Source organism: Salmo trutta, chromosome 35 (genome assembly GCF_901001165.1).
Source record: "Salmo trutta chromosome 35, fSalTru1.1, whole genome shotgun sequence".
NCBI classification, from domain to species: Eukaryota; Metazoa; Chordata; class Actinopteri; order Salmoniformes; family Salmonidae; genus Salmo; species Salmo trutta.
This window is the reverse complement of record NC_042991.1, coordinates 41,397,939-41,422,822: the sequence shown is the minus strand read 5'-3', so window position 1 is coordinate 41,422,822 and position 24,884 is coordinate 41,397,939. Positions and strand designations below refer to the sequence as shown.

Sequence of the window (24,884 nt, the reverse complement as noted above, 5' to 3'; positions counted from 1 at the left end):
GCAGCTATTGGGGAACTGTGGGGGGATCTTGGAGGGTTGAGGGAGCAGGTATTGGGGAACTGTGGGGGGGATCTTGGAGGGTTCGGGTTTCACTAGATTGTGATCATGAAAAAGGAAACTACAACATATATTTTATATCACTATCATGCACACACCCTCACACATAAGGATGGCTCTGTTGCAGAAAGACTGATACATGTTTGATAGTGTCTTGATGCTGTATTGCTTGTCCTTCATGTTCTAATACTTTAATGTTACCCCTTCCTTGAGTTTTTTGTAATAAATAATACTTTTTTTTTAATTAAAAATTAAAGAATTATGATACAAACACCCCCAAAAATCTATTTTAATTCCAGGTTGTTTGGCAAAAAAAGAGGAAAAATGCCAAGGGGGGTGAATACTTTCGCAAGCCACTGTATCCATTGTTTAGCTGGAATGGAATGTTTATACCCTGTATATCTGAATGTGATATGTGGTTTTCTCACCATTATAATATGGCTGGGAACGATAGAATATTATTACGATACTTATACTACCGGTCAAAAGCTTTAGAACATCTATTCATTGAAGGGTTTTTCTTTATTTTTACAAATTTACACATTGTAGAATAATAGTGAAGACATCAAAACCATTAAATAACACATATGGAATCATGTAGTAACCAAAAAAAGTGTTAAACAAATCAAAATATGTTTTATATTTCAGATTCTTCAAAGTAGCCACCCTTTGCCTTGATGACAGCTTTGCACACTCTTGGCATTCTCTCAATCAGCTTCATGAGGTAGTCACCTGGAATGCATTTCAATTAACAGGTGTGCCTTGTTAAAAGTTCATTTGTGGAATTTCTTTCCTTCTTAACGCATTTGAGCCAATCAGTTGTGTTGTGACAAGGTAGGGGTGGTATACAGAAGATAGCCCTATTTGGTAAAAGACCAAGTCCATATTATGACAAGAACAGCTAAAATAAGCAAAGAGAAATGACAGTCCATCATTACTTTAAAATACATGAAGGTCAGTCAATACAGAACATTTCAAGAACTTTGAAAATTTCTTCTAGTGCAGTTGCAAAAACCATCAAGCGCTTTGATGAAACTGGCTCTCATGAGGACCACCACAGGAAAGGACGCCCCAGAGTTACCTCTGCTGCAGAGGATAAGTTCATTATAGTTACCAGCCTCAGAAATTGCAGCTCAAATAAATGCTTTACAGAGTTCAAGTAACAGACACATCTCAAAATCAACTGTTCAGAGGAGACTGTGTGAATCAGGCTTTCATGGTCGAATTGCTGCAAAGAAACCACAACAAAAGGACACCAATAGGCAGAAGAGACTTGCTCGGGCCAAGAAACACGAGCAATGGTGATTAGACCGCTGGAAATGTGCCCTTTGGTCTGCAGTCCAAATTTGAGATTTTTGGATCTGTAACGTTGGTCGTCTAAAGGAGACCAAGGTGCAGCGTGTATAGTGTTCATTCTTTCCTTTAATGAAAAAACACTTCAACAAAACAACAAACGATCGACAACAGTTCCGTAAGGTACACTCGACTAAACGGAAAACAACTACCCACAACCCACACATGAAAAACAGGCTGCCTAAGTATGGCTTCCAATCAGAGACAACGATAGACAGCTGCCTCTGATTGGACACCATACCTGGCCAAAACATAGAAAACAAAAACATAGAAATCTAGAAAACCCCACATAGAAACAGAAAACCAAAACCACCCAAAACACCCACCTGTCACGCCCTGACCACTCTACTATGGAAAATGACCTCTTACAAGGGTCAGGACATGACAGGATCCAACCGCCGCTTCTTTGTGAGAAGCTGTGTGGGTGAACGGATGATCTCCGCATGTGTGGGTCCCACCGTGAAGCATGGAGGAGGAGGTGTGATGGTGTGGGGGTGCTTTGCTGGTGACACTGTCTGTGATTTATTTTGAATTCAAGGCACACTTAACCAGCATGGCTACCACAGCATTCTGCAGCGATATGCCATCCCATCTGGTTTGCGCTTAGTGGGACTATCATTTGATTTGACTACTTAGTGGGACCATGAACAGGACAATGACCCAACACACCAACACACCTCCAGGCTGTGTAAGGGCTATTTGACCAAGAAGGAGAGTGATGGAGTGCTGCATCAGATGACCTGGCCTCCACAGTCCCCCGACCTCAACCAAATTGAGATGGTTTGGGATGAGTTCGACCACAGAGTGAAGGAAAGGCAGCCAACAAGTGCTCAGCATATGTCGGAACTCCCTCGAGACTGTTGGAAAAGCATTCCAGGTGAAGCTGGTTGAGAGAATGCCAAGAGTGTGCAAAGCTTTCATCAAGGCAAAAGGTGGCTACTTTGAAATATCTAAAATATATGAACATTTTACATTTATTCAACCTTTATTTAACTACATAAATAACCTTTATTTAACTAACCTTAATTTAACTAGTTAAGAACAAATTCTTATTTACAATGACGGCCTACCCCGGACGACGCTGGGCCAATTGTGTGACGCCCTATGGGACTCCCAATCACGGCCGGTTGTGCTTCACCCTGGAAGCCTGTAGTGACGTCTCTAGCACTGAGATGCAGTGCCTTAGACCGCTGAACCAGGGTCTGTAGTGATGCCTCTAGCACTGAGATGCAGTGCCTTAGACCGCTGAACCAGGGTCTGTAGTGACGTCTCTAGCACTGAGATGCAGTGCCTTAGACCGCTGAACCAGGGTCTGTAGTGACGCCTCTAGCACTGAGATGCAGTGCCTTAGGCTGCTGAACCAGGGTCTGTAGTGACGCCTCCAGCACTGAGATGCAGTACCTTAGACCGCTGAACCAGGGTCTGTAGTGACGCCTCCAGCACTGAGATGCAGTGCCTTAGACCGTTGAACCAGGGTCTGTAGTGACGCCTCTAGCACTGAAATGCAGTACCTTAGATCGTTGAACCAGGGTCTGTAGTGACGCCTCTAGCACTGAGATGCAGTGCCTTAGACCGCTGAACCAGGGTCTGTAGTGACGCCTCTAGCACTGAGATGCAGTACCTTAGACCGTTGAACCATGGTCTGTAGTGACGCCTCTAGCACTGAGATGCAGTACCTTAGACCGCTGAACCAGGGTCTGTAGTGACGCCTCTAGCACTGAGATGCAGTGCCTTAGACTGCTGAACCAGGGTCTGTAGTGACGCCTCCAGCACTGAGATGCAGTGCCTTAGACCGCTGTGCAACTCGCGAGCAAAAAAATGTATAACACTGTTCTGGTTCCTACATGATTCTATATGTTACTACATGATTCCATATGTTACTACATGATTCTATATGTTACTACATGATTCTATATGTTACTACATGATTCCCTATGATTCTATATGTTACTACATGATTTCCTATGATTCTACATGTTACTACATGATTCCATATGATTCTACATGTTACTACATGATTCTACATGTTACTACATGATTCTATATGCTACTACATGATTCCATATGATTCTATATGTTACTACATGATTCCCTATGATACTACATGTTACTACATGATTCTACATGATTCTACATGTTACTACATGATTCCCTATGATACTACATGTTACTACATGATCCTACATGTTACTACATGATTCTACATGTTACTACATGATTCTACATGTTACTACATGATTCCATATGATTCTACATGATTCTACATGTTACTACATGATTCCATATGATTCTACATGTTACTACATGATTCCATATGATTCTACATGATTCTATATGTTACTACATGATTCCATATGATTCTATATGTTACTACATGATTCTACATGATTCTATATGATACTACATGATTCCATATGATACTACATGTTACTACATGATTCCATATGATTCTACATGTTACTACATGATTCTACATGATTCTATATGATACTACATGTTACTACATGATTCCATATGATACTACATGTTACTACATGATTCCATATGATACTACATGTTACTACATGATTCCATATGATACTACATGTTACTACATGATTCCATATGATTCCATATGATACTACATGATTCCATATGATTCTACATGTTACTACATGATTCCATATGATTCTACATGATTCTATATGTTACTACATGATTCCATATGATTCTACATGATTCTACATGTTACTACATGATTCCATATGATGCTATATGTTACTACATGATTCTATATGTTACTACATGATTCCATATGATACTACATGTTACTACATGATTCCATATGATACTACATGTTACTACATGATTCCATATGATTCTACATGTTACTACATGATTCCATATGATTCTACATGTTACTACATGATTCTACATGATTCTATATGATTCTACATGTTACTACATGATTCTACATGATTCTATATGATTCTATATGTTACTACATGATTCCATATGAGTCCCTATGATACTACATGATTCTATATGATACTACATGATTCCCTATGATACTACATGTTACTACATGATTCCATATGAGTCCCTATGATTCTACATAATTATATGTGTTACTACATGATGCTATATGATTCCATACGTTACTACATGATTCTATATGTTACTACATGATTCTATATGATTCTAAATTATTCTATATGTTACTACATGATTCCATATGATTCTATATGTTACTACATGATTCCATATGATTCTATATGTTACTACATGATTCTACATGATTCTATATATTACTACATGATTCCATATGATTCTATATGTTACTACATGATTCCATATGATTCTACATGATTCCATATGATTCTACATGTTACTACATGATTCTATATGTTACTACATGATTCCATATGATTCTACATGTTACTACATGATTCCATATGATTATACACGTTACTACATGATTCCATGTTACTACATGATTCCATATGATTCTACATGATTCTATATGTTACTACATGATTCCATATGTTACTACATGATTCCATATGTTACTAAATGATTATATATGTTACTACATGATTCCATATGATTCTACATGTTACTACATGATTCTATATGTTACTACATGATTCCATATGATTCTACATGTTACTACATGATTCCATATGATTCTACATGTTACTACATGATTCCATGTTACTACATGATTCCATATGATTCTACATGATTCTATATGTTACTACATGACTCCATATGTTACTACATGATTCCATATGTTACTACATGATTCTATATGTTACTACATGATTCCATATGATTCTATATGTTACTACATGATTCTATATATTACTACATGATTCCATATGATTCTACATGATTCCATATGATTCCATATGATTCTACATGTTACTACATGATTCTAAATGTTACTACATGATTCCATATGATTCTATATGTTACTACATGATTCTATATGTTACTACATGATTCCATATGATACTACATGATTCCATATGTCACTACATGATTCTATATGATTCTATATGTTACTACATGATTCCATATGTTTCTATATGTTACTACATGATTCTATGTTACTACATGATTCTATATGTTACTACATGATTCTATATGTTACTACATGATTCCATATGATTCTACATGATTCCATATGTTTCTATATGTTACTACATGATTCTATGTTACTACATGATTCTATATGTTACTACATGATTCTATATGTTACTACATGATTCCATATGTCACTACATGATTCTATGTTACTACATGATTCTATATATTACTACATGATTCTATATGTTACTACATGATTCCATATGATACCATATGATTCTACATGATTCCATATGATTCTACATGTTACTACATGATTCCATATGATTCTATATGTTACTACATGATTCTATATGATTCTACATGGTACTACATGATTCCATTTGATTCTACATGATTCCATATGATTCTACATGTTACTACATGATTCCATATTATTCTACATGTTACTACATGATTCCATATTATTCTATATGGTACTACATGATTCTACATGTTACTACATGATCCCATATGATTCTACATGATTCTATATGTTACTACATGATTCCATATGTTACTACATGATTCTACATGTTACTACATGATTCCATATGATTCTACATGATTCTACATGTTACTACATGATTCCATGTGTGTTATTTCATAGTTTTGATGTCTTCAATATTATTCTACAATGTAGAAAATAGTAAAAATTAAGAAAAACCATTGAATGAGTAGGTGTGTAAAAACTTTTGTCTGGTATTGTAAATCAAATGTAGTGTGTAGTGTGTGTAGTGTGTGTGGTGTGTGTGTAGTGTGTAGTGTGTGTAGTGTGTAGTGTGTGTGTGTGTGTGTGTGTGTAGTGTGTGTAGTGTGTGTGTGTAGTGTGTGTAGTGTGTGTGTGTAGTGTGTGTAGTGTGTGGTGTGTGTAGTGTGTGTGTGTGTATGTAGTGTGTGTATGTGTGTAGTGTGTGTGTGGTGTGTGTAGTGCGTGTGTGGTGTGTGTAGTGTGTGTGTGGTGTGTGTGTAGTGTGTAGTGTGTGTAGTGTGTGTGTGTATGTGTGTGTGTGTAGTGTGTGTGTGGTGTGTGTAGTGTGTGTGTGTGTACCCTGGTAACTTGGCCTGCATGTCCAGTAGAATGCTCCTCCACTCCTGCTGATGGAGCTGCCAGATACGAGCTGTACCATCCCTGCTGCCGCTCACAAACCTACACACACACACACACACACACACACACACGAAAGCAGTGTTATACACCGTAGGCAGGTGTGGAGAGAGTATGCAGAGTATGCAGAGTAAACAGAGTATGCAGAGTATGCAGAGTTAACAGAGTATGCAGAGTATAAGGCATAAACAGAGTATGCAGAGTACGTAGAGTATAAGGCATAAACAGAGTATGCAGAGTAAACAGAGTATGCAGAGTAAACAGAGTATGCAGAGTAAACAGAGTATGCAGAGTATGCAGAGTATGCAGAGTAAACAGAGTATGCAGAGTATGCAGAGTAAACAGAGTATGCAGAGTAAGCAGAGTATGCAGAGTAAACAGAGTATGCAGAGTATGCAGAGTTAACAGAGTATGCAGAGTATAAGGCATAAACAGAGTATGCAGAGTATGTAGATTATAAGGCATAAACAGAGTATGCAGAGTAAACAGAGTATGCAGAGTAAACAGAGTATGCAGAGTAAACAGAGTATGCAGAGTATGCAGAGTATGCAGAGTAAACAGAGTATGCAGAGTAAACAGAGTATGCAGAGTAAACAGAGTATGCAGAGTAAACAGAGTATGCAGAGTAAACAGAGTATGCAGAGTATGCAGAGTAAACAGAGTATGCAGAGTAAACAGAGTATGCAGAGTAAACAGAGTATGCAGAGTATACAGAGTAAACAGAGTATGCTGAGTAAACAGAGTATTCAGAGTAAATAGAGTTTCTGCTGCACACTACGCCATCAAATCTCAGGTTCAATTTAAAAACCATCTTATCTGTCACACACACACACGCACACACACACACACACACACACGCACACACACACACACAAGATAAACCATTATCTGTCTCACACACACACACACACACACACGCACACGCACACACACACACAGAAGATAAATCCTTATCTGTCACACACACAAACACAGAAGATAAATCCTTACCTGTCACTGCAGTTTGAAAACTGGATGCTGTCCACTTTATCCTGAGGGAGAGAGAAAGAGAAACAGAGAGAGAGAGAGAGATAGATAGAAAAGATGGCACAAGGCATTATATCTCTGAATATTCACTTTACACCTCAGAATCAGAGTCTCTCATTATCCCTCTACACCTCAGAATCAGAGTCTCTCATTATCCCTCTACACCTCAGAATCAGTCTCTCATTATCCCTCTACACCTCAGAATCAGAGTCAGTCTCTCATTATCCCTCTACACCTCAGAGTCAGTCTCTCATTATCCCTCTACACCTCAGAATCAGTCTGTCTGTCATTCTACACCTCAGAATCAGAGTATGTCTATCTCATTATCCCTCTACACCTCAGAATCAGTCAGTTGCTCTCATTATCCCTCTACACCTCAGAATCAGAGTCTCTCATTATCCCTCTACACCTCAGAATCAGAGTCTCTCATTATCCCTCTACACCTGAGCCTGTCATTATCAGTACATGTAGGTACTCACAGCGTGTGTCTCCAGCTCAGAGATCTTCTGTGGTTGTCCAGAACCGAAGTAGAACACTCTGATGATGTGGTCTGTACTCCCTGTAGCTAGGAACATACCCCCTGGACACACACACACACACAGCACATCCATAAGGTCAATTCTGATTTCCTTTATTTCACTTTAAAACTATTTGTAATGAAAATGTCAGACGGTGTCCATGGTTACCAGCGCTGAAGGAAGAGCAGATCATCTGGACTCCAGGTCTGGACCGCTCCGTGAACTTACCAGGCCCTTGACTGAACACACACACTAGCATTAACACTGACATTGTGTGTGTGTGTGTGTGTGTGTGTGTGTGTGTGTGTGTGTGTGTGTGTGTGTGTGTGTGTCTCACCCGAACTTGAGAGTGCGTGCATCCCACTGCCAGAAGCAGATGGTCCCGTCGGCTCCGGTGGAGGAGAGGAACCGCTTAGAACCGCTGACCAGAGGAGAGAACTACAACACAATAAACCAATCAGAGGAGAGAACTACAACACAATAAACCAATCAGAGGAGAGAACTACAACACAATAAACCAATCAGAGGAGAGAAACACAACACAATAAACCAATCAGAAGACTACAAGACAATAAACCAATCAGAGGAGAGAAACACAACACAATAAACCAATCAGAGGAGAGAACTACAACACAATAAACCAATCAGAGAACTACAACACAATAAACCAATCAGAGAACTACAACACAATAAACCAATCAGAGGAGAGAACTACAACACAATAAACCAATCAGAGGAGAGAACTACAACACAATAAACCAATCAGAGGAGAAAACTACAACACAATAAACCAATCAGAGGAGAGAACTACAACACAATAAACCAATCAGAGGAGAGGACTACAACACAATAAACCAATCAGAGGAGAGAACTACAACACAATAAACCAATCAGAGAACTACAACACAATAAACCAATCAGAGGAGAGAAACACAACACAATAAACCAATCAGAGGACTACAACACAATAAACCAATCAGAGAGAAACACAACACAATAAACCAATCAGAGGAGAGAACTACAACACAATAAACCAATCAGAGAACTACAACACAATAAACCAATCAGAGAACTACAACACAATAAACCAATCAGAGGACTACAACACAATAAACCAATCAGAGGAGAGAAACACAACACAATAAACCAATCAGAGGACTACAACACAATAAACCAATCAGAGGACTACAACACAATAAACCAATCAGAGGAGAGAAACACAACACAATAAACCAATCAGAGGAGAGAACTACAACACAATAAACCAATCAGAGGAGAGAAACACAACACAATAAACCAATCAGAGGAGAGAACTACAACACAATAAACCAATCAGAGGAGAGAACTACAACACAATAAACCAATCAGAGGAGAGAACTACAACACAATAAACCAATCAGAGAACTACAACACAGTAAACCAATCAGAGTACTACAACACAATAAACCAATCAGAGGAGAGAACTACAACACAATAAACCAATCAGAGGAGAGAAGTACAGAACTACAGGACCTCCCCCTCCTCCCCCTACCTGTAGAGAGGTGATGGATGCAGAGTGGCCTTCCAGTACAGCCAGAGGAACACAGGTCTGAAGACACCATACTCTGATGGTCTTATCACAGCTACCTGCAGCTAGCATGGTGTTCTCATAGCTCACCTGGTGAGAGAGACACAGATATACACACACAGACACACACACACAAACACACGCACACACACACACACACACACACACACACACTTAGGTTAGCAAAGCAAACAGTTGTTAATTTGAAAGATGGAAGTGCGTGTGTTTTTTCTTGTTTAACTAACTATCCTTGTGGGCACCAGTAATCCTCACAAGGATTGTAAAACAAGGAAAATTCGGGGAAGTCCAGGATCCAGTTGCAGAGGGAGGTGTTTAGTCCCAGAGTCCTTAGCTTATTGATGAGCTTTGAGGGCACTATGGTGTTGAACGCTGAGCTGTAGTCAATGAATAGCATTCTCACATAGGTGTTCATTTTGTCCAGGTGTGAAAGGGCAGTGTGGAGTGCAATAGAGATTGCATCATCTGTGGATCTGTTGGTGCGGTATGCAAATTGGAGTGGGTCTAGGATTTCTGGGATGATGGTGTTGATATGAGCCATGACCAGCCTTTCAAAGCACTTCATGGCTACAGACGTGAGTGCTACGGGTCAGTAGTCATTTAGGCAGGTTACCTTGGTGTTCTTGGGCACAGGGACTATGGTGATCTGCTTGAAACATGTTGGTGTTACAGACTCGGACAGGGAGAGGTTGAAAATGTCAGTGAAGACACTTGACAGTTGGTCAACACATGCTCGGAGTACACGTCCTGGTAATCCGTCTGGCCCTGCGGCCTTGGGAATGTTGACCTGTTTAAAGGTCTTACTCACATGGGCAACGGAGAGCTGTGTGTGACAATGCAAGCCAAGAAATTGTGAGATACAGCATTTACTTGTGAGATATAACTTTTGATTGCTGATAGATAGACCTAGTGCACGGTTCTGACTGGTGGCTGACCTGCCTATCCTGATAGATAGACCAAGAGCACGGTTCTGACTGTCTGGTGGCTGACCTGCCTATCCTGATAGATAGACCAAGAGCACGGTTCTGACTGTCTGGTGGCTGACCTGCCTATACTGATAGATAGACCTAGTGCACGGTTCTGTCTGGTGGCTGACCTGCCTATACTGATAGATAGACCTAGTGCACGGTTCTGACTGTCTGTCTGGTGGCTGACCTGCCTATACTGATAGATAGACCTAGTGCACGGTTCTGACTGTCTGTCTGGTGGCTGACCTGCCTATACTGATAGATAGACCTAGTGCACGGTTCTGTCTGGTGGCTGACCTGCCTATCCTGATAGATAGACCTAGTGCACGGTTCTGTCTGGTGGCTGACCTGCCTATACTGATAGATAGACCTAGTCCACGGTTCTGTCTGGTGGCTGACCTGCCTATACTGATAGATAGACCTAGTGCACGGTTCTGACTGTCTGTCTGGTGGCTGACCTGCCTATACTGATAGATAGACCTAGTGCACGGTTCTGTCTGGTGGCTGACCTGCCTATACTGATAGATAGACCTAGAGCACGGTTCTGTCTGGTGGCTGACCTGCCTATACTGATAGATAGACCTAGTCCCCGGTTCTGACTGTCTTTCTGGGCGCTGACCTGCCTATACTGATAGATAGACCTAGTGCACGGTTCTGTCTGGTGGCTGACCTGCCTATACTTATAGATAGACCTAGTGCACGGTTCTGACTGTCTGTCTGGTGGCTGACCTGCCTATACTGATAGATAGACCTAGTGCACGGTTCTGTCTGGTGGCTGACCTGCCTATACTGATAGATAGACCTAGTGCATGGTTCTGTCTGTCTGTCTGGTGGCTGACCTGCCTATACTGATAGATAGACCTAGTGCACGGTTCTGTCTGTCTGTCTGGTGGCTGACCTGCCCATACTGATAGATAGACCTAGAGCAAGGTTCTGTCTGGTGGCTGACCTGTCTATACTGATAGATAGATAGTCAGAACCGTGCACTAGGTCTATCTATCAGTATAGACAGGTCAGCCACCAGACAGAACCGTGCACTAGGTCTATCTATCAGTATAGGCAGGTCAGCCACCAGACAGAACCGTGCACTAGGTCTATCTATCAGTATAGGCAGGTCAGCCACCAGACAGACAGAACCGTACACTAGGCCTATCTATCAGTATAGGCAGGTCAGCCACCAGACAGACAGAACCGTGCTCTAGGTCTATCTATCAGTATAGGCAGGTCAGCCACCAGACAGATAGTCAGAACCGTGCACTAGGTCTGTCTGGTGGCTGACCTGCCTATACTGATTGATAGACCTAGAGCACGGTTCTGTCTGGTGGCTGACCTGCCTATACTGATAGATAGACCTAGAGCACGGTTCTGTCTGGTGGCTGACCTGCCTATACTGATAGATAGACCTAGTGTACGGTTCTGTCTGTCTGGTGGCTGACCTGCCTATACTGATAGATAGACCTAGTGTACGGTTCTGACTGTCTGGTGGCTGACCTGCCTATACTGATAGATAGACCTAGTGTACGGTTCTGACTGTCTGTCTGGTGGCTGACCTGCCTATACTGATAGATAGACATTTTATTTTATTTAACCTTTATTTAACCAGGTAGGCTAGTTGAGAACAAGTCCTTTATTTAACCAGGTAGGCCAGTTGAGAACAAGTCCTTTATTTAACCAGGTAGGCTAGTTGAGAACAAGTCCTTTATTTAACCAGGTAGGCCAGTTGAGAACAAGTCCTTTGTTTAACCAGGTAGGCCAGTTGAGAACAAGTTGTCATTTACAACTGCGACCTGGCCAAGATAAAGCAAAGCAGTGCAGCACAAACAACAACACAGAGTTACACCTGGAATAACAAACATACAGTCAATAATACAGCAGAAAAAGTCTATATACAGTTTGTGCAAATGAGGTAGGATAAGGGAGGTAAAGGCAATAAATAGTCCATGGTGGCGAAGTAATTACAATTTAGCAATTAAACACGAGTGATAGATGTGCAGAAGATGAATGTGCAAGTAGAGATACTGGGGTGCAAAGGAGAAAGATAAATAAATAAATAAATAAATAACAGTATGGTGATGAGGTAGTTGGATGGGCTATTTACAGATGGGCTATGTACAGGTGCAGTGGTCTGTGAGCTGCACTGACAGCTGGTGCTTAAAGCTAGTGAGGGAGATATGAGTCTCAGCTTCAGTGATTTTTGCAATTCGTTCCAGTCATTGGCAGCAGAGGGCTCGAAGTAAAGGCGGCCGAAGGAGGTGTTGGCTTCGGGGGTGACCAGTGAAATATACCTGCTGGAGCGCGTTCTAAGGGTGGGTGTTGCTATGGTGACCAGTGAGCTGAGATAAGGCGGGGCTTCACCTAGCAGAGACTTGTAGATGACCTGGAGCCAGTGGGTTTGGCGACGAGTATGAAGCGAGGGCCAGCCAACGAGAGCATACAGGTCGCAGTGGTGAGTAGTATATGGGGCTTTGGTGACAAAACGGATGGCACTGTGATAGACTGCATCCAATTTGCTGAGTAGAGTGTTGGAGGCTATTTTGTAAATGACATCGCCGACGTCAAGGATCTGTAGGATAGTTCATTTTACGAGGGTATGTTTGGCACCATGAGTGAAGGATGCTTTGTTGCGAAATAGGAAGCCGATTCTAGATTTAATTTTGGATTGGAGATGCTTAATGTGAGTCTGGAAGGAGAGTTTACAGTATAACCAGACACCTAGGTATTTATAGTTGTCCACATATTCTAAGTCAGAACCGTCCAGAGTAGTGATGCTGGACGGGCGGGCAGGTGCAGGCAGCAATCGGTTGAAGAGCATGCATTTAGTTTAATTTGCATTTATGAGCAGTTGGAGGCCACGGAAGGAGAGTTGTATGGCATTGAAGCTTGTATTGAGGTTAGTTAACACAGTGTCCAAAGACGGGCCAGATGTATACAGAATGGTGTCGTCAGCGTAGAGGTTGATCAGAGAATCACCAGCAGCAAGAGCGACATCATTGATGTATACAGAGAAAAGAGTCGGCCAGAGGATTGAACCCTGTGGCACCCCCATAGAGAATGCCAGAGGTCCGGACAACAGGCCCTCCGATTTGACACACTGAACTCTGTCTGAGACGTAGTTGGTGAATCAGGCGAGGCAGTCATTTGAGAAACCAAGGCTGTTGAGTCTGCCGATAAGAATGTGGTGATTGACAGAGTCGAAAGCCTTGGCCAGGTCGATGAATACTGCTGCACAGTATTATCGATGGCGGTTATGATATCGTTTAGGACCTTGAGCGTGGCTGAGGTGCACCCATGACCAGCTCAAAAACCAGATTGCATAGCGGAGAAGGTATGGTGGGATTCGAAACGGTCGGTGATCTGTTCGTTAACTTGGCTTTCGAAGACTTTAGAAAGGCAGGGCAGGATGGATATAGGTCTGTAGCAGTTTGGGTCTAGAGTGTCTCCCCCTTTGAAGAGGGGGATGACCGCGGCAGCTTTCCAATCTTTGGGGTTCACAGACGATACGAAAGAGAGGTTGAACAGGCTAGTAATAGGGGTTGCAACAATTTCGGCGGATAATTTTAGAAAAAGAGGGTCCAGATTGTCTAGCCCGGCTGAGTTGTAGGGGTCCAGATTTTGAAGCTCTTTCAGAACATCAGCTATCTGGATTTGGGTGAAGGAGAAATGGTGGGGACTTTGGTGGGTTGCTGTGGAGGGGGCCGGGCAGTTGACCGGGGTAGGGGTAGCCAGGTGGAAAGCATGGCCGGCTGTAGAGAAATGCTTATTGAAATTCTCAATTATCGCAGATTTATCGGTGGTAACAGTGTTTCCTAGCCTCAGTGCAGTGGGCAGATGGGAGGAGTTGCTCTTAAACTCCATGGACAGTGTCCCAGAACTTTACAGTTTCCCAGAACTTTTTTGGAGTTTGTGCTACAGGACATAGTGCACGGTTCTGACTGTCTGTCCTTCCCTAGCGGAGCGGTCCATCCATAGCAGTCCATCCCTAGAGGTCCATCCATAGCAGTCCATCCCTAGAGGTCCATCCCTAGAGGTCCATCCCTAGAGGTCCATCCCTAGAGGTGCATCCCTAGAGGTCCATCCCCAGCGGTGCCGTCCATCCCTAGGGGTCCATCTGTAACAGTCCATCTGTAGAGGTCCATCCCTAGCGGTACATCCCTAGCGGAGCGGTGCAGTCCATCCATAGCAGTCCATCCCTAGCGGTCCATCCCTAGCGGTCCATCCCTAGCGGAGCGGTCCATCCCTAGCGGAGCAGTCCATCCCTAGCGGAGCGGTCCATCCCTAGCGGAGCGGTCCATCCCTAGCGGTCCATCCCTAGCAGTCCATCCCCAGTGGAACGGTCCATCCCTAGTGGAGCGGTCCATCCCTAGTGGAGCGGTCTATCCCTAGCGGAGCGGTCCATCCCTAGCGGAGCGGTCCATCCCCAGCGGTCCATCCCTAGCGGTCCATCCCTAGCTGTCCATCCCCAGCGGTCAATCCCTAGCAGAGCGGTCCATCACTAGCGGAGCAGTCCATCCCTAGCGGTCCATCCCTAGCAGAGCGGTCCATCCCTAGCGGTCCATCCCCAGTGGAGCGGTCCATCCCTAGCGGAGCAGTCCATCCCTAGCGGAGCAGTCCATCCCTAGCGGTCTATTGCCAGTGCAGCGGTCCATCCCTAGTGGAGCAGTCCATCCCTAGCGGAGCGGTCCATCCCTAGCGGAGCAGTCCATCCCTAGCGGAGCGGTCCATCCCTAGCAGTCCATCCCTAGCGGTCCATCCCTAGCAGTCCATCCCTAGCGATCCATCCCTAGCGGTCCATCCCTAGCGGTCCATCCCTAGCGGTCCATCCCTAGCGGTCCATCCCAAGCGGTCCATCCCTAGCGGTCCATCCCAAGCGGTCCATCCCTAGCGGTCCATCCCCAGCGGTCCATCCCTAGCAATCCGTTCGTAGGGGAGCGTTCCATCCCTAGCGATCCTTCCATCAATAACGGTCCATCCCTAGCGGTCCATCCCCAGCGGTCCGTCCCCAGTGGTCCATCCCTAGCGGTCCATCCTTAGCAGAGCGGTCCATCCCCAGTGGAGCCATCCATCCCCAGCGGTCCATCCCCAGTGGAGCGGTCAATCCCCAGCGGTCCGGTCCATCCCTAGGGGTCCATCCCTAGCGGTCCATCCCCAGCGGTCCGGTCCATTCCTAGCGGTCCATCCTTAGCGGTCCATCTCCAGTGGAGCGTTCCATCCCTAGCGGTCAATCCCTAGCGGTCCATCCCCAGCGGTACGGTCCATCCCTAGCGGTCCATCCTTAGCGGTCCATCTCCAGTGGAGCCTTCCATCCCCAGCAGTCCATCCCTAGCGGTCCGTCCCCAGCGGTCCATCCCTACCGGTCCATCCTAGCAGAGCGGTCCGTCCCTAGCGGTCCAGTCCATCCCTTGCGGTCCATCTCCAGTGGAGCCTTCCATCCCCAGCAGTCCATCCCTAGCGGTCCGTCCCCAGCGGTCCATCCCTACCGGTCCATCCTAGCAGAGCGGTCCGTCCCTAGCGGTCCAGTCCATCCCTTGCGGTCCATCCCCAGTGGAGCCTTCCATCCCCAGCGGTCCATCCCCAGTGGAGCCTTCCATCCCTAGCGGTCCATCCCTAGCGGTCCATCCCTAGCAGTCCATCCCCAGAGGAGCCTTCCATCCCTAGTGGTCCAGTCCATCTCTAGCGGTCCATCCCTAGCAGTCCATCCCCAGTGGAGCCTTCCATCCCTAGCGGTCAATCCTTAGCATTCCATCCCTAGTGGTCCATCCCTAGCGGTCCATCCCTAGCGGTCCATCCCCAGTGGAGTGGTCCAATCCCAGTGGAGTGGTCCATCCCCAGTGGAGTGGTCCATCCCCAGCGGTCCATCCCTAGAGGTCCATCCCCAGCGGTCCATCCCCAGCGGTCCATCCCTAGCGGTCCATCCCCAGTGGAGCGGTCCATCCCTAGCGGTCCATCCCCAGTGGAGCGGTCCATCCCTAGCGGTCTATCCCCAGTGGAGCGGTCCATCCCCAGTGGAGCGGTCCATCCCTAGCGGAGCGGTCCATCCCTAGCGGTCCATCCCTAGCAGTCCATACCTAGCGGAGCGGTCCATCCCTAGCGGTCCATCCCTAGCAGTCCATCCCTAGCAGTCCATCCCTAGCAGTCCATCGCTAGAGTTCCATCCCCAGTGGAATGGTCCATCCCCAGAGGAGCCTTCCATCCCTAGCGGTCCAGTCCATCCCTAGCGGTCCATCCCTAGCAGTCCATCCCTAGCAGTCCATCGCTAGCGGTCCATCCCCAGTGGAATGGTCCATCCCCAGAGGAGCCTTCCATCCCTAGCGGGCCATCCCAAGCGGAGTGGTCCATCTCTAGCGGTCCATCCCTAGCAGTCCATCCCCAGTGGAGCCTTCCATCCCTAGCGGTCAATCCTTAGCATTCCATCCCTAGCGGTCCATCCCTAGCGGTCCATCCCCAGTGGAGTGGTCCATCCCCAGCGGTCCATCCCTAGAGGTCCATCCCCAGCGGTCCGTCCCCAGCGGTCCATCCCTAGCGGTCCATCCCCAGTGGAGTGGTCCATTCCCAGTGGAGTGGTCCATCTCCAGTGCAGCTTTCCATCCCCAGCGGTCCATCCCTAGAGGTCCATCCCCAGCGGTCCATCCCTAGAGGTCCATCCCCAGTGGAGCGGTTCATCCCTAGCGGTCCATCCCCAGTGGAGCGGTCCATCCCTAGAGGTCCATCCCCAGCGGTCCATCCCCAGCGGTCCATCCCTAGCGGTCTATCCCCAGTGGAGCGGTCCATCCCCAGTGGAGCGGTCCATCCCTAGCGGAGCGGTCCATCCCTAGCGGAGTGGTCCATCCCTAGCGGTCCATCCCTAGCAGTCCATACCTAGCGGAGCGGTCCATCCCTAGCGGTCCATCCCTAGCAGTCCATCCCTAGCAGTCCATCGCTAGCGGTCCATCCCCAGTGGAATGGTCCATCCCCAGAGGAGCCTTCCATCCCTAGCGATCCAGTCCATCCCTAGCAGTCCATCCCTAGCAGTCCATCCCCAGAGGAGCCTTCCATCCCTAGCGGTCCAGTCCATCCCTAGCGGTCCATCCCTAGCAGTCCATCCCTAGCAGTCCATCGCTAGCGGTCCATCCCCAGTGGAATGGTCCATCCCCAGAGGAGCCTTCCATCCCTAGCGGGCCATCCCAAGCGGAGTGGTCCATCCCTAGCGGTCCATCCCTAGCAGTCCATCCCCAGTGGAGCCTTCCATCCCTAGCGGTCCATCCCTAGCGGTCCATCCCTAGCAGTCCATCCCCAGAGGAGCCTTCCATCCCTAGTGGTCCAGTCCATCTCTAGCGGTCCATCCCTAGCAGTCCATCCCCAGTGGAGCCTTCCATCCCTAGCGGTCAATCCTTAGCATTCCATCCCTAGTGGTCCATCCCTAGCGGTCCATCCCTAGCGGTCCATCCCCAGTGGAGTGGTCCAATCCCAGTGGAGTGGTCCATCCCCAGTGGAGTGGTCCATCCCCAGCGGTCCATCCCTAGAGGTCCATCCCCAGCGGTCCATCCCCAGCGGTCCATCCCTAGCGGTCCATCCCCAGTGGAGCGGTCCATCCCTAGCGGTCCATCCCCAGTGGAGCGGTCCATCCCTAGCGGTCTATCCCCAGTGGAGCGGTCCATCCCCAGTGGAGCGGTCCATCCCTAGCGGAGCGGTCCATCCCTAGCGGAGTGGTCCATCCCTAGCGGTCCATCCCTAGCAGTCCATACCTAGCGGAGCGGTCCATCCCTAGCGGTCCATCCCTAGCAGTCCATCCCTAGCAGTCCATCCCTAGCAGTCCATCGCTAGAGTTCCATCCCCAGTGGAATGGTCCATCCCCAGAGGAGCCTTCCATCCCTAGCGGTCCAGTCCATCCCTAGCGGTCCATCCCTAGCAGTCCATCCCTAGCAGTCCATCGCTAGCGGTCCATCCCCAGTGGAATGGTCCATCCCCAGAGGAGCCTTCCATCCCTAGCGGGCCATCCCAAGCGGAGTGGTCCATCTCTAGCGGTCCATCCCTAGCAGTCCATCCCCAGTGGAGCCTTCCATCCCTAGCGGTCAATCCTTAGCATTCCATCCCTAGCGGTCCATCCCTAGCGGTCCATCCCCAGTGGAGTGGTCCATCCCCAGCGGTCCATCCCTAGAGGTCCATCCCCAGCGGTCCGTCCCCAGCGGTCCATCCCTAGCGGTCCATCCCCAGTGGAGTGGTCCATTCCCAGTGGAGTGGTCCATCTCCAGTGCAGCTTTCCATCCCCAGCGGTCCATCCCTAGAGGTCCATCCCCAGCGGTCCATCCCTAGAGGTCCATCCCCAGTGGAGCGGTTCATCCCTAGCGGTCCATCCCCAGTGGAGCGGTCCATCCCTAGAGGTCCATCCCCAGCGGTCCATCCCCAGCGGTCCATCCCTAGCGGTCTATCCCCAGTGGAGCGGTCCATCCCCAGTGGAGCGGTCCATCCCTAGCGGAGCGGTCCATCCCTAGCGGAGTGGTCCATCCCTAGCGGTCCATCCCTAGCAGTCCATACCTAGCGGAGCGGTCCATCCCTAGCGGTCCATCCCTAGCAGTCCATCCCTAGCAGTCCATCGCTAGCGGTCCATCCCCAGTGGAATGGTCCATCCCCAGAGGAGCCTTCCATCCCTAGCGATCCAGTCCATCCCTAGCAGTCCATCCCTAGCAGTCCATCCCCAGAGGAGCCTTCCATCCCTAGCGGTCCAGTCCATCCCTAGCGGTCCATCCCTAGCAGTCCATCCCTAGCAGTCCATCGCTAGCGGTCCATCCCCAGTGGAATGGTCCATCCCCAGAGGAGCCTTCCATCCCTAGCGGGCCATCCCAAGCGGAGTGGTCCATCCCTAGCGGTCCATCCCTAGCAGTCCATCCCCAGTGGAGCCTTCCATCCCTAGCGGTCAATCCTTAGCATTCCATCCCTAGCGGTCCATCCCTAGCGGTCCATCCCCAGTGGAGTGGTCCATCCCCAGCGGTCCATCCCTAGAGGTCCATCCCCAGCGGTCCGTCCCCAGCGGTCCGTCCCTAGCGGTCCATCCCCAGTGGAGTGGTCCATTCCCAGTGGAGTGGTCCATCTCCAGTGCAGCTTTCCATCCCCAGCGGTCCATCCCTAGAGGTCCATCCCCAGCGGTCCATCCCCAGGGGTCCATCCCTAGAGGTCCATCCCCAGTGGAGCGGTTCATCCCTAGCGGTCCATCCCCAGTGGAGCGGTCCATCCCTAGAGGTCCATCCCCAGCGGTCCATCCCCAGCGGTCCATCCCTAGCGGTCTATCCCCAGTGGAGCGGTCCATCCCCAGTGGAGCGGTCCATCCCTAGCGGAGCGGTCCATCCCTAGCGGAGTGGTCCATCCCTAGCGGTCCATCCCTAGCAGTCCATACCTAGCGGAGCGGTCCATCCCTAGCGGTCCATCCCTAGCAGTCCATCCCTAGCAGTCCATCGCTAGCGGTCCATCCCCAGTGGAATGGTCCATCCCCAGAGGAGCCTTCCATCCCTAGCGATCCAGTCCATCCCTAGCAGTCCATCCCTAGCAGTCCATCCCCAGAGGAGCCTTCCATCCCTAGCGGTCCAGTCCATCCCTAGCGGTCCATCCCTAGCAGTCCATCCCTAGCAGTCCATCGCTAGCGGTCCATCCCCAGTGGAATGGTCCATCCCCAGAGGAGCCTTCCATCCCTAGCGATCCAGTCCATCCCTAGCGGTCCATCCCTAGCAGTCCATCCCCAGTGGAGCCTTCCATCCCTAGCAGTCCATCCCTGGCAGTCCATCCCCAGTGGAGCCTTCCATCCCTAGCGGTCAATCCTTAGCATTCCATCCCTAGCGGTCCATCCCTAGTGGACTGGTCCATTCCCAGTGGAGTGGTCCATCCCCAGCGGTCCATCCCTAGAGGTCCATCCCCAGCGGTCCATCCCCAGCGGTTCGTCCCCAGCGGTCCATCCCAAGTGGAGTGGTCCAACTCCAGTGGAGCTTTCCATCCCCAGCGGTCCATCCCTAGAGGTCCATCCCCAGCGGTCCATCCCTAGCGGTCCATCCCCAGTGGATCGGTCCATCCCTAGCGGTCCATCCCCAGTGGAGCGGTCCATCCCCAGTGGAGCGGTCCATCCCCAGCGGAGCGGTCCATCCCCAGCGGAGCGGTCCATCCCCAGCGGAGTGGTCCATCCCTAGCGGAGTGGTCCATCCCTAGCAGTCCATCCCTAGCGGTCCATACCTAGCAGAGCGGTCCATCCCTAGCGGTCCATCCCTAGCAGTCCATCGCTAGCAGTCCATCGCTAGCGGTCCATCCCCAGTGGAATGGTCCATCCCCAGCGGAGTGGTCCATCCCTAGCGGTCAATCCCTAGCTGTCCATCCCCAGCGGAGTGATCCATCCCTAGCAGTCCATCCCTAGCGGAGTGGTCCATCCCTAGCAGTCCATCCCTAGCAGTCCATCCCCAGCGGAGTGGTCCATCCCTAGCAGTCCATCCCTAGCGGTCCATCCCCAGCGGAGTGGTCCATCCCTAGCAGTCCATCCCTAGCGGTCCATCCCCAGCAGAGTGGTCCATCCCTAGCAGTCCATTCCCAGCGGTCTGTCCCTAGTAGTCCATCCCTAGCAGTCCATCCCTAGCGGTCCATTCCTAGCAGTCCATTCCTAGGGGAGCGGTCCATCCCTAGCAAATCATCCATCCGTAGCAATCCATCCCCAGCGGTCGGTCCCTAGTGGTGTGGTCCATCCGTAGAGGGCCGTCTGTAGCGATCCGTCCCGAGCGGTCCATCCCCAGCGATCCATCACCAGTGGAGCCTTCCATCCCCAGCGGTCCATCCCTAGTGGAGCCTTCCATCCCGAGCGGTCCATCCCCAGCGGTCCATCACCAGTGGAGCCTTCCATCCCCAGCGGTCCATCCCTAGTGGAGCCTTCCATCCCGAGCGGTCCATCCCCAGCGGTCCATCCTAGCAGAGCGGTCGATCCCTAGCGGTCCAGTCCATCCCTTGCGGTCCATCCCCAGAGGAGCCTTCCATCCCTAGCGGTCCAGTCCATCCCTAGCGGTCCATCCCAAGCGGAGCAGTCCATCCCTAGCGGTCCATTCCTAGCAGTCCATCCCCAGTGGAGCCTTCCATCCCTAGCGATCAATCCTTAGTATTCCATCCCGAGCGGTCCATCCCTAGCGGTCCATCCCTAGCAGTCCATCCCCAGTGGAGCCTTCCATCCCTAGCGATCAATCCTTAGCATTCCATCCCTAGCGGTCCATCCCTAGCGGTCCATCCCAAGCGGTCCATCCCCAGCGGTCCATCCCTAGCGGTCCATCCCTAGCGGTCCATCCCAAGTGGTCCGTCCCCAGCGGTCTGTCCCCAGCGGTCCGTCCCCAGCGGTCCGTCCCCAGCGGTCCATCCCCAGCGGAGCGGTCCATCCCTAGCGCGGTCCATCCCCAGTGGAGCGGTCCATCCCTAGCGGTCCATCCCTAGCGGTCCATCCCCAGTGGAGCGGTCCATCCCTAGCGGAGCGGTCCATCCCTAGCGCGGTCCATCCCTAGCGGTCCATCCCTAGCAGTCCATCCCTAGCAGTCCATCCCCAGTGGAATGGTCCATCCCCAGCGGAGTGGTCCATCCCTAGCGGTCCATCCCTAGCTGTCCATTCCCAGCGGTCCGTCCCTAGCGGTCCATCCCCAGCGGAGTGATCCATCCCTAGCAGTCCATCCCTAGCGGTCGGTCCCTAGTGGTGTGGTCCATCCCTAGAGGTCCGTCTGTAGCGATCCATCCCGAGCGGTCCGTCCCTAGCGGTCCAGTCCATCCCTTGCGGTCCATCCCCAGTGGAGCCTTCCATCCCTAGCAGTCCATCCCTAGCGGTCCAGTCCATCCCTAGCGGTCCATCCAAAGCGGAGTGGTCCATCCCTAGCGGTCCATCCCCAGTGGAGTGGTCCGTCCCCAGCGGTCCGTCCCCAGCGGTCCGTTCCTAGTGGTGTGGTCAGTCCCTAGAGGTCCGTCCCTAGCAGAGTGGTCCATCCCTAGCGGTCCATCTCCAGTGGAGCCTTCCATCCCCAGCGGTCCATCCCTAGAGGTCCATCCCCAGTGGAGCGGTCCATCTCTAGCGGAGCGGTCCATCCCTAGCGGAGCGGTCCATCCCTAGCGGTCCATCCCTAGCGGTCCATCTCTAGCAGTCCATCTCCAGAGGTCCATCCCTAGCGGTCCATCCCTAGAGGTCCGTCCCTAGCAGTCCATCCCTAGCAGTCCATCCCTAGCGGTCCATCCCTAGCGGTCCATCCCCAGTGGAATGGTCCATCCCTAGCGGTCCATCTCTAGAGGTTCATCCCTAGCGGTCCATCCCTAGAGGTCCATCCCTAGCGGTCCATCTCTAGAGGTCCATTCCTAGTGGTCCATCCCTAGCGGTCCATCCCTAGCGGTCCATCCCCAGCGGTCCGTCCCTAGCAGTCCATTCCTAGCGGTCCATCTCCAGCGGTCCATCCCTAGCCGTCCATTCGTAGCAGTCCGTTCCTAGGGGAGCGGTCCATCCCTAGCGATCCTTCCATCCCCAGCGGGCGGTCCCTAGAGGTCCGTCTGTAGCGATCCGTCCCTAGTGTAGCGATCCGTCCCTAGCGATCCGTCCCTAGCGATCCGTCCTTAGCGGTCCAGTCAGTCCCTAGCGGTCAGTCCCTAGCGGTCCGGTCCGTCCCTAGCGGTCAGTCCCTAGCGGTCAGTCCCTAGCAGTCCTGTCCGTCCCTAGCGGTCAGTCCCTAGCGGTCCGGTCCGTCCCTAGCGGTCAGTCCCTAGCGGTCAGTCCCTAGCGGTCCTGTCCATCCCTAGCGGTCAGTCCCTAGCGGTCCGGTCCGTCCGTAGCGGTCAGTCCCTAGCGGTCCGGTCCGTCCCTAGCGGTCAGTCCCTAGCGGTCAGTCCCTAGCGGTCCGGTCCGTCCGTAGCGGTCAGTCCCTAGCGGTCAGTCCCTAGCGGTCAGTCCCTAGCGGAGCGGTCCGTCCCTAGCGGTCATACATATGTAATAGGACCATTATTCTGCATTGTGAATTGACAAGGAATGATTTTTATGATTTTTTTCTTATATTGTTTTAATGTCAAATCTAAAATGTGTGTGTGTGCGTGTTGACTCACGGCCATGTCAGAGATCTCAGCAGCGTGTCCTCTCAGCGTTGCCAGTAGACGGCCCTCGTCCGTCCCCCAAATCTTCACCAGGCAGTCATCTGAACCCTACACACACACACACACACACACACACACACACACACAACAATTAATCAATATGATCACTGATACCTCACACAACACAGCAATCAGCATGGTCATTGTTCTATCAACCATGTATTAACATTATTATCAACAATATGAAGCCTGAGACACCAATTAAAATCAATCAATCAATATTACAAACAATATTATACACTCAGTCATTGATCAATCACATCTAAATCAAACCTAGTCTATAACTGGACAATCAGTCAGTCGGCCAGTCTATAACTGGACAGCCAATCAGTCAGCCAGTCTATAACTGGACAACCAGTCAGTCGGCCAGTCTATAACTGGACAATCAGTCAGTCGGCCAGTCTATAACTGGACAACCAGTCAGTCAGCCAGTCTATAACTGGACAACCAGTCAGTCGGCCAGTCTATAACTGGACAGCCAGTCAGTCAGCCAGTCTATAACTGGACAATCAGTCAGTCAGTCAGTCTATAACTGGACAACCAGTCAGTCGGCCAGTCTATAACTGGACAGCCGGTCAGTCGGCCAGTCTATAACTGGACAGCCATTCAGTCAGCTGGTCTATAACTGGACCATCAGTCAGTCAGAGTGACCACCAGACAGTCACCACCAAACAGTCACCAACACAGTCACCACCAAACAGTCACCACCAAACAGTCAAACAGTCACCACCACACAGTCACCACCACACAGTCACCACCACACAGTCACCACCAAACAGTCAGTCACCACCACACAGTCACCACCACACAGTCACCACCACACAGTCACCACCCAACAGTCACCACACCACAGTCACCACCACACAATCACCACCACGCAGTCACTATGCAGTCACCACCACACAGTCACCACCACACAGTCACTATGCAGTCACCACCAAACAGTCACCACACAGTCACCACCACACAGTCACCACCACACAGTCACTATGCAGTCACCACCAAACAGTCACCACCACAGTCACCACCAAACAGTCACCACACAGTCACCACCA

The 24,884-nt window shown here is 49.6% G+C and overlaps 1 protein-coding gene across 1 annotated transcript in view; it reads right to left on the bottom strand.

The window, feature by feature from the left end:
* The window catches only part of phip (PHIP subunit of CUL4-Ring ligase complex), a 116,720-nt gene that overhangs the window by 71,861 nt on the left and 19,975 nt on the right, over nt 1-24,884 (bottom strand). The window contains exons 8-14 of the mRNA XM_029734460.1: nt 23,782-23,877; nt 9,704-9,829; nt 8,510-8,610; nt 8,341-8,411; nt 8,134-8,234; nt 7,619-7,659; nt 6,572-6,670 (exon numbers count right to left, since the gene is read on the bottom strand). Coding sequence (XP_029590320.1) covers nt 6,572-6,670; nt 7,619-7,659; nt 8,134-8,234; nt 8,341-8,411; nt 8,510-8,610; nt 9,704-9,829; nt 23,782-23,877 — 635 coding nt within the window. The remainder of the gene's footprint in view (nt 1-6,571; nt 6,671-7,618; nt 7,660-8,133; nt 8,235-8,340; nt 8,412-8,509; nt 8,611-9,703; nt 9,830-23,781; nt 23,878-24,884) is intronic.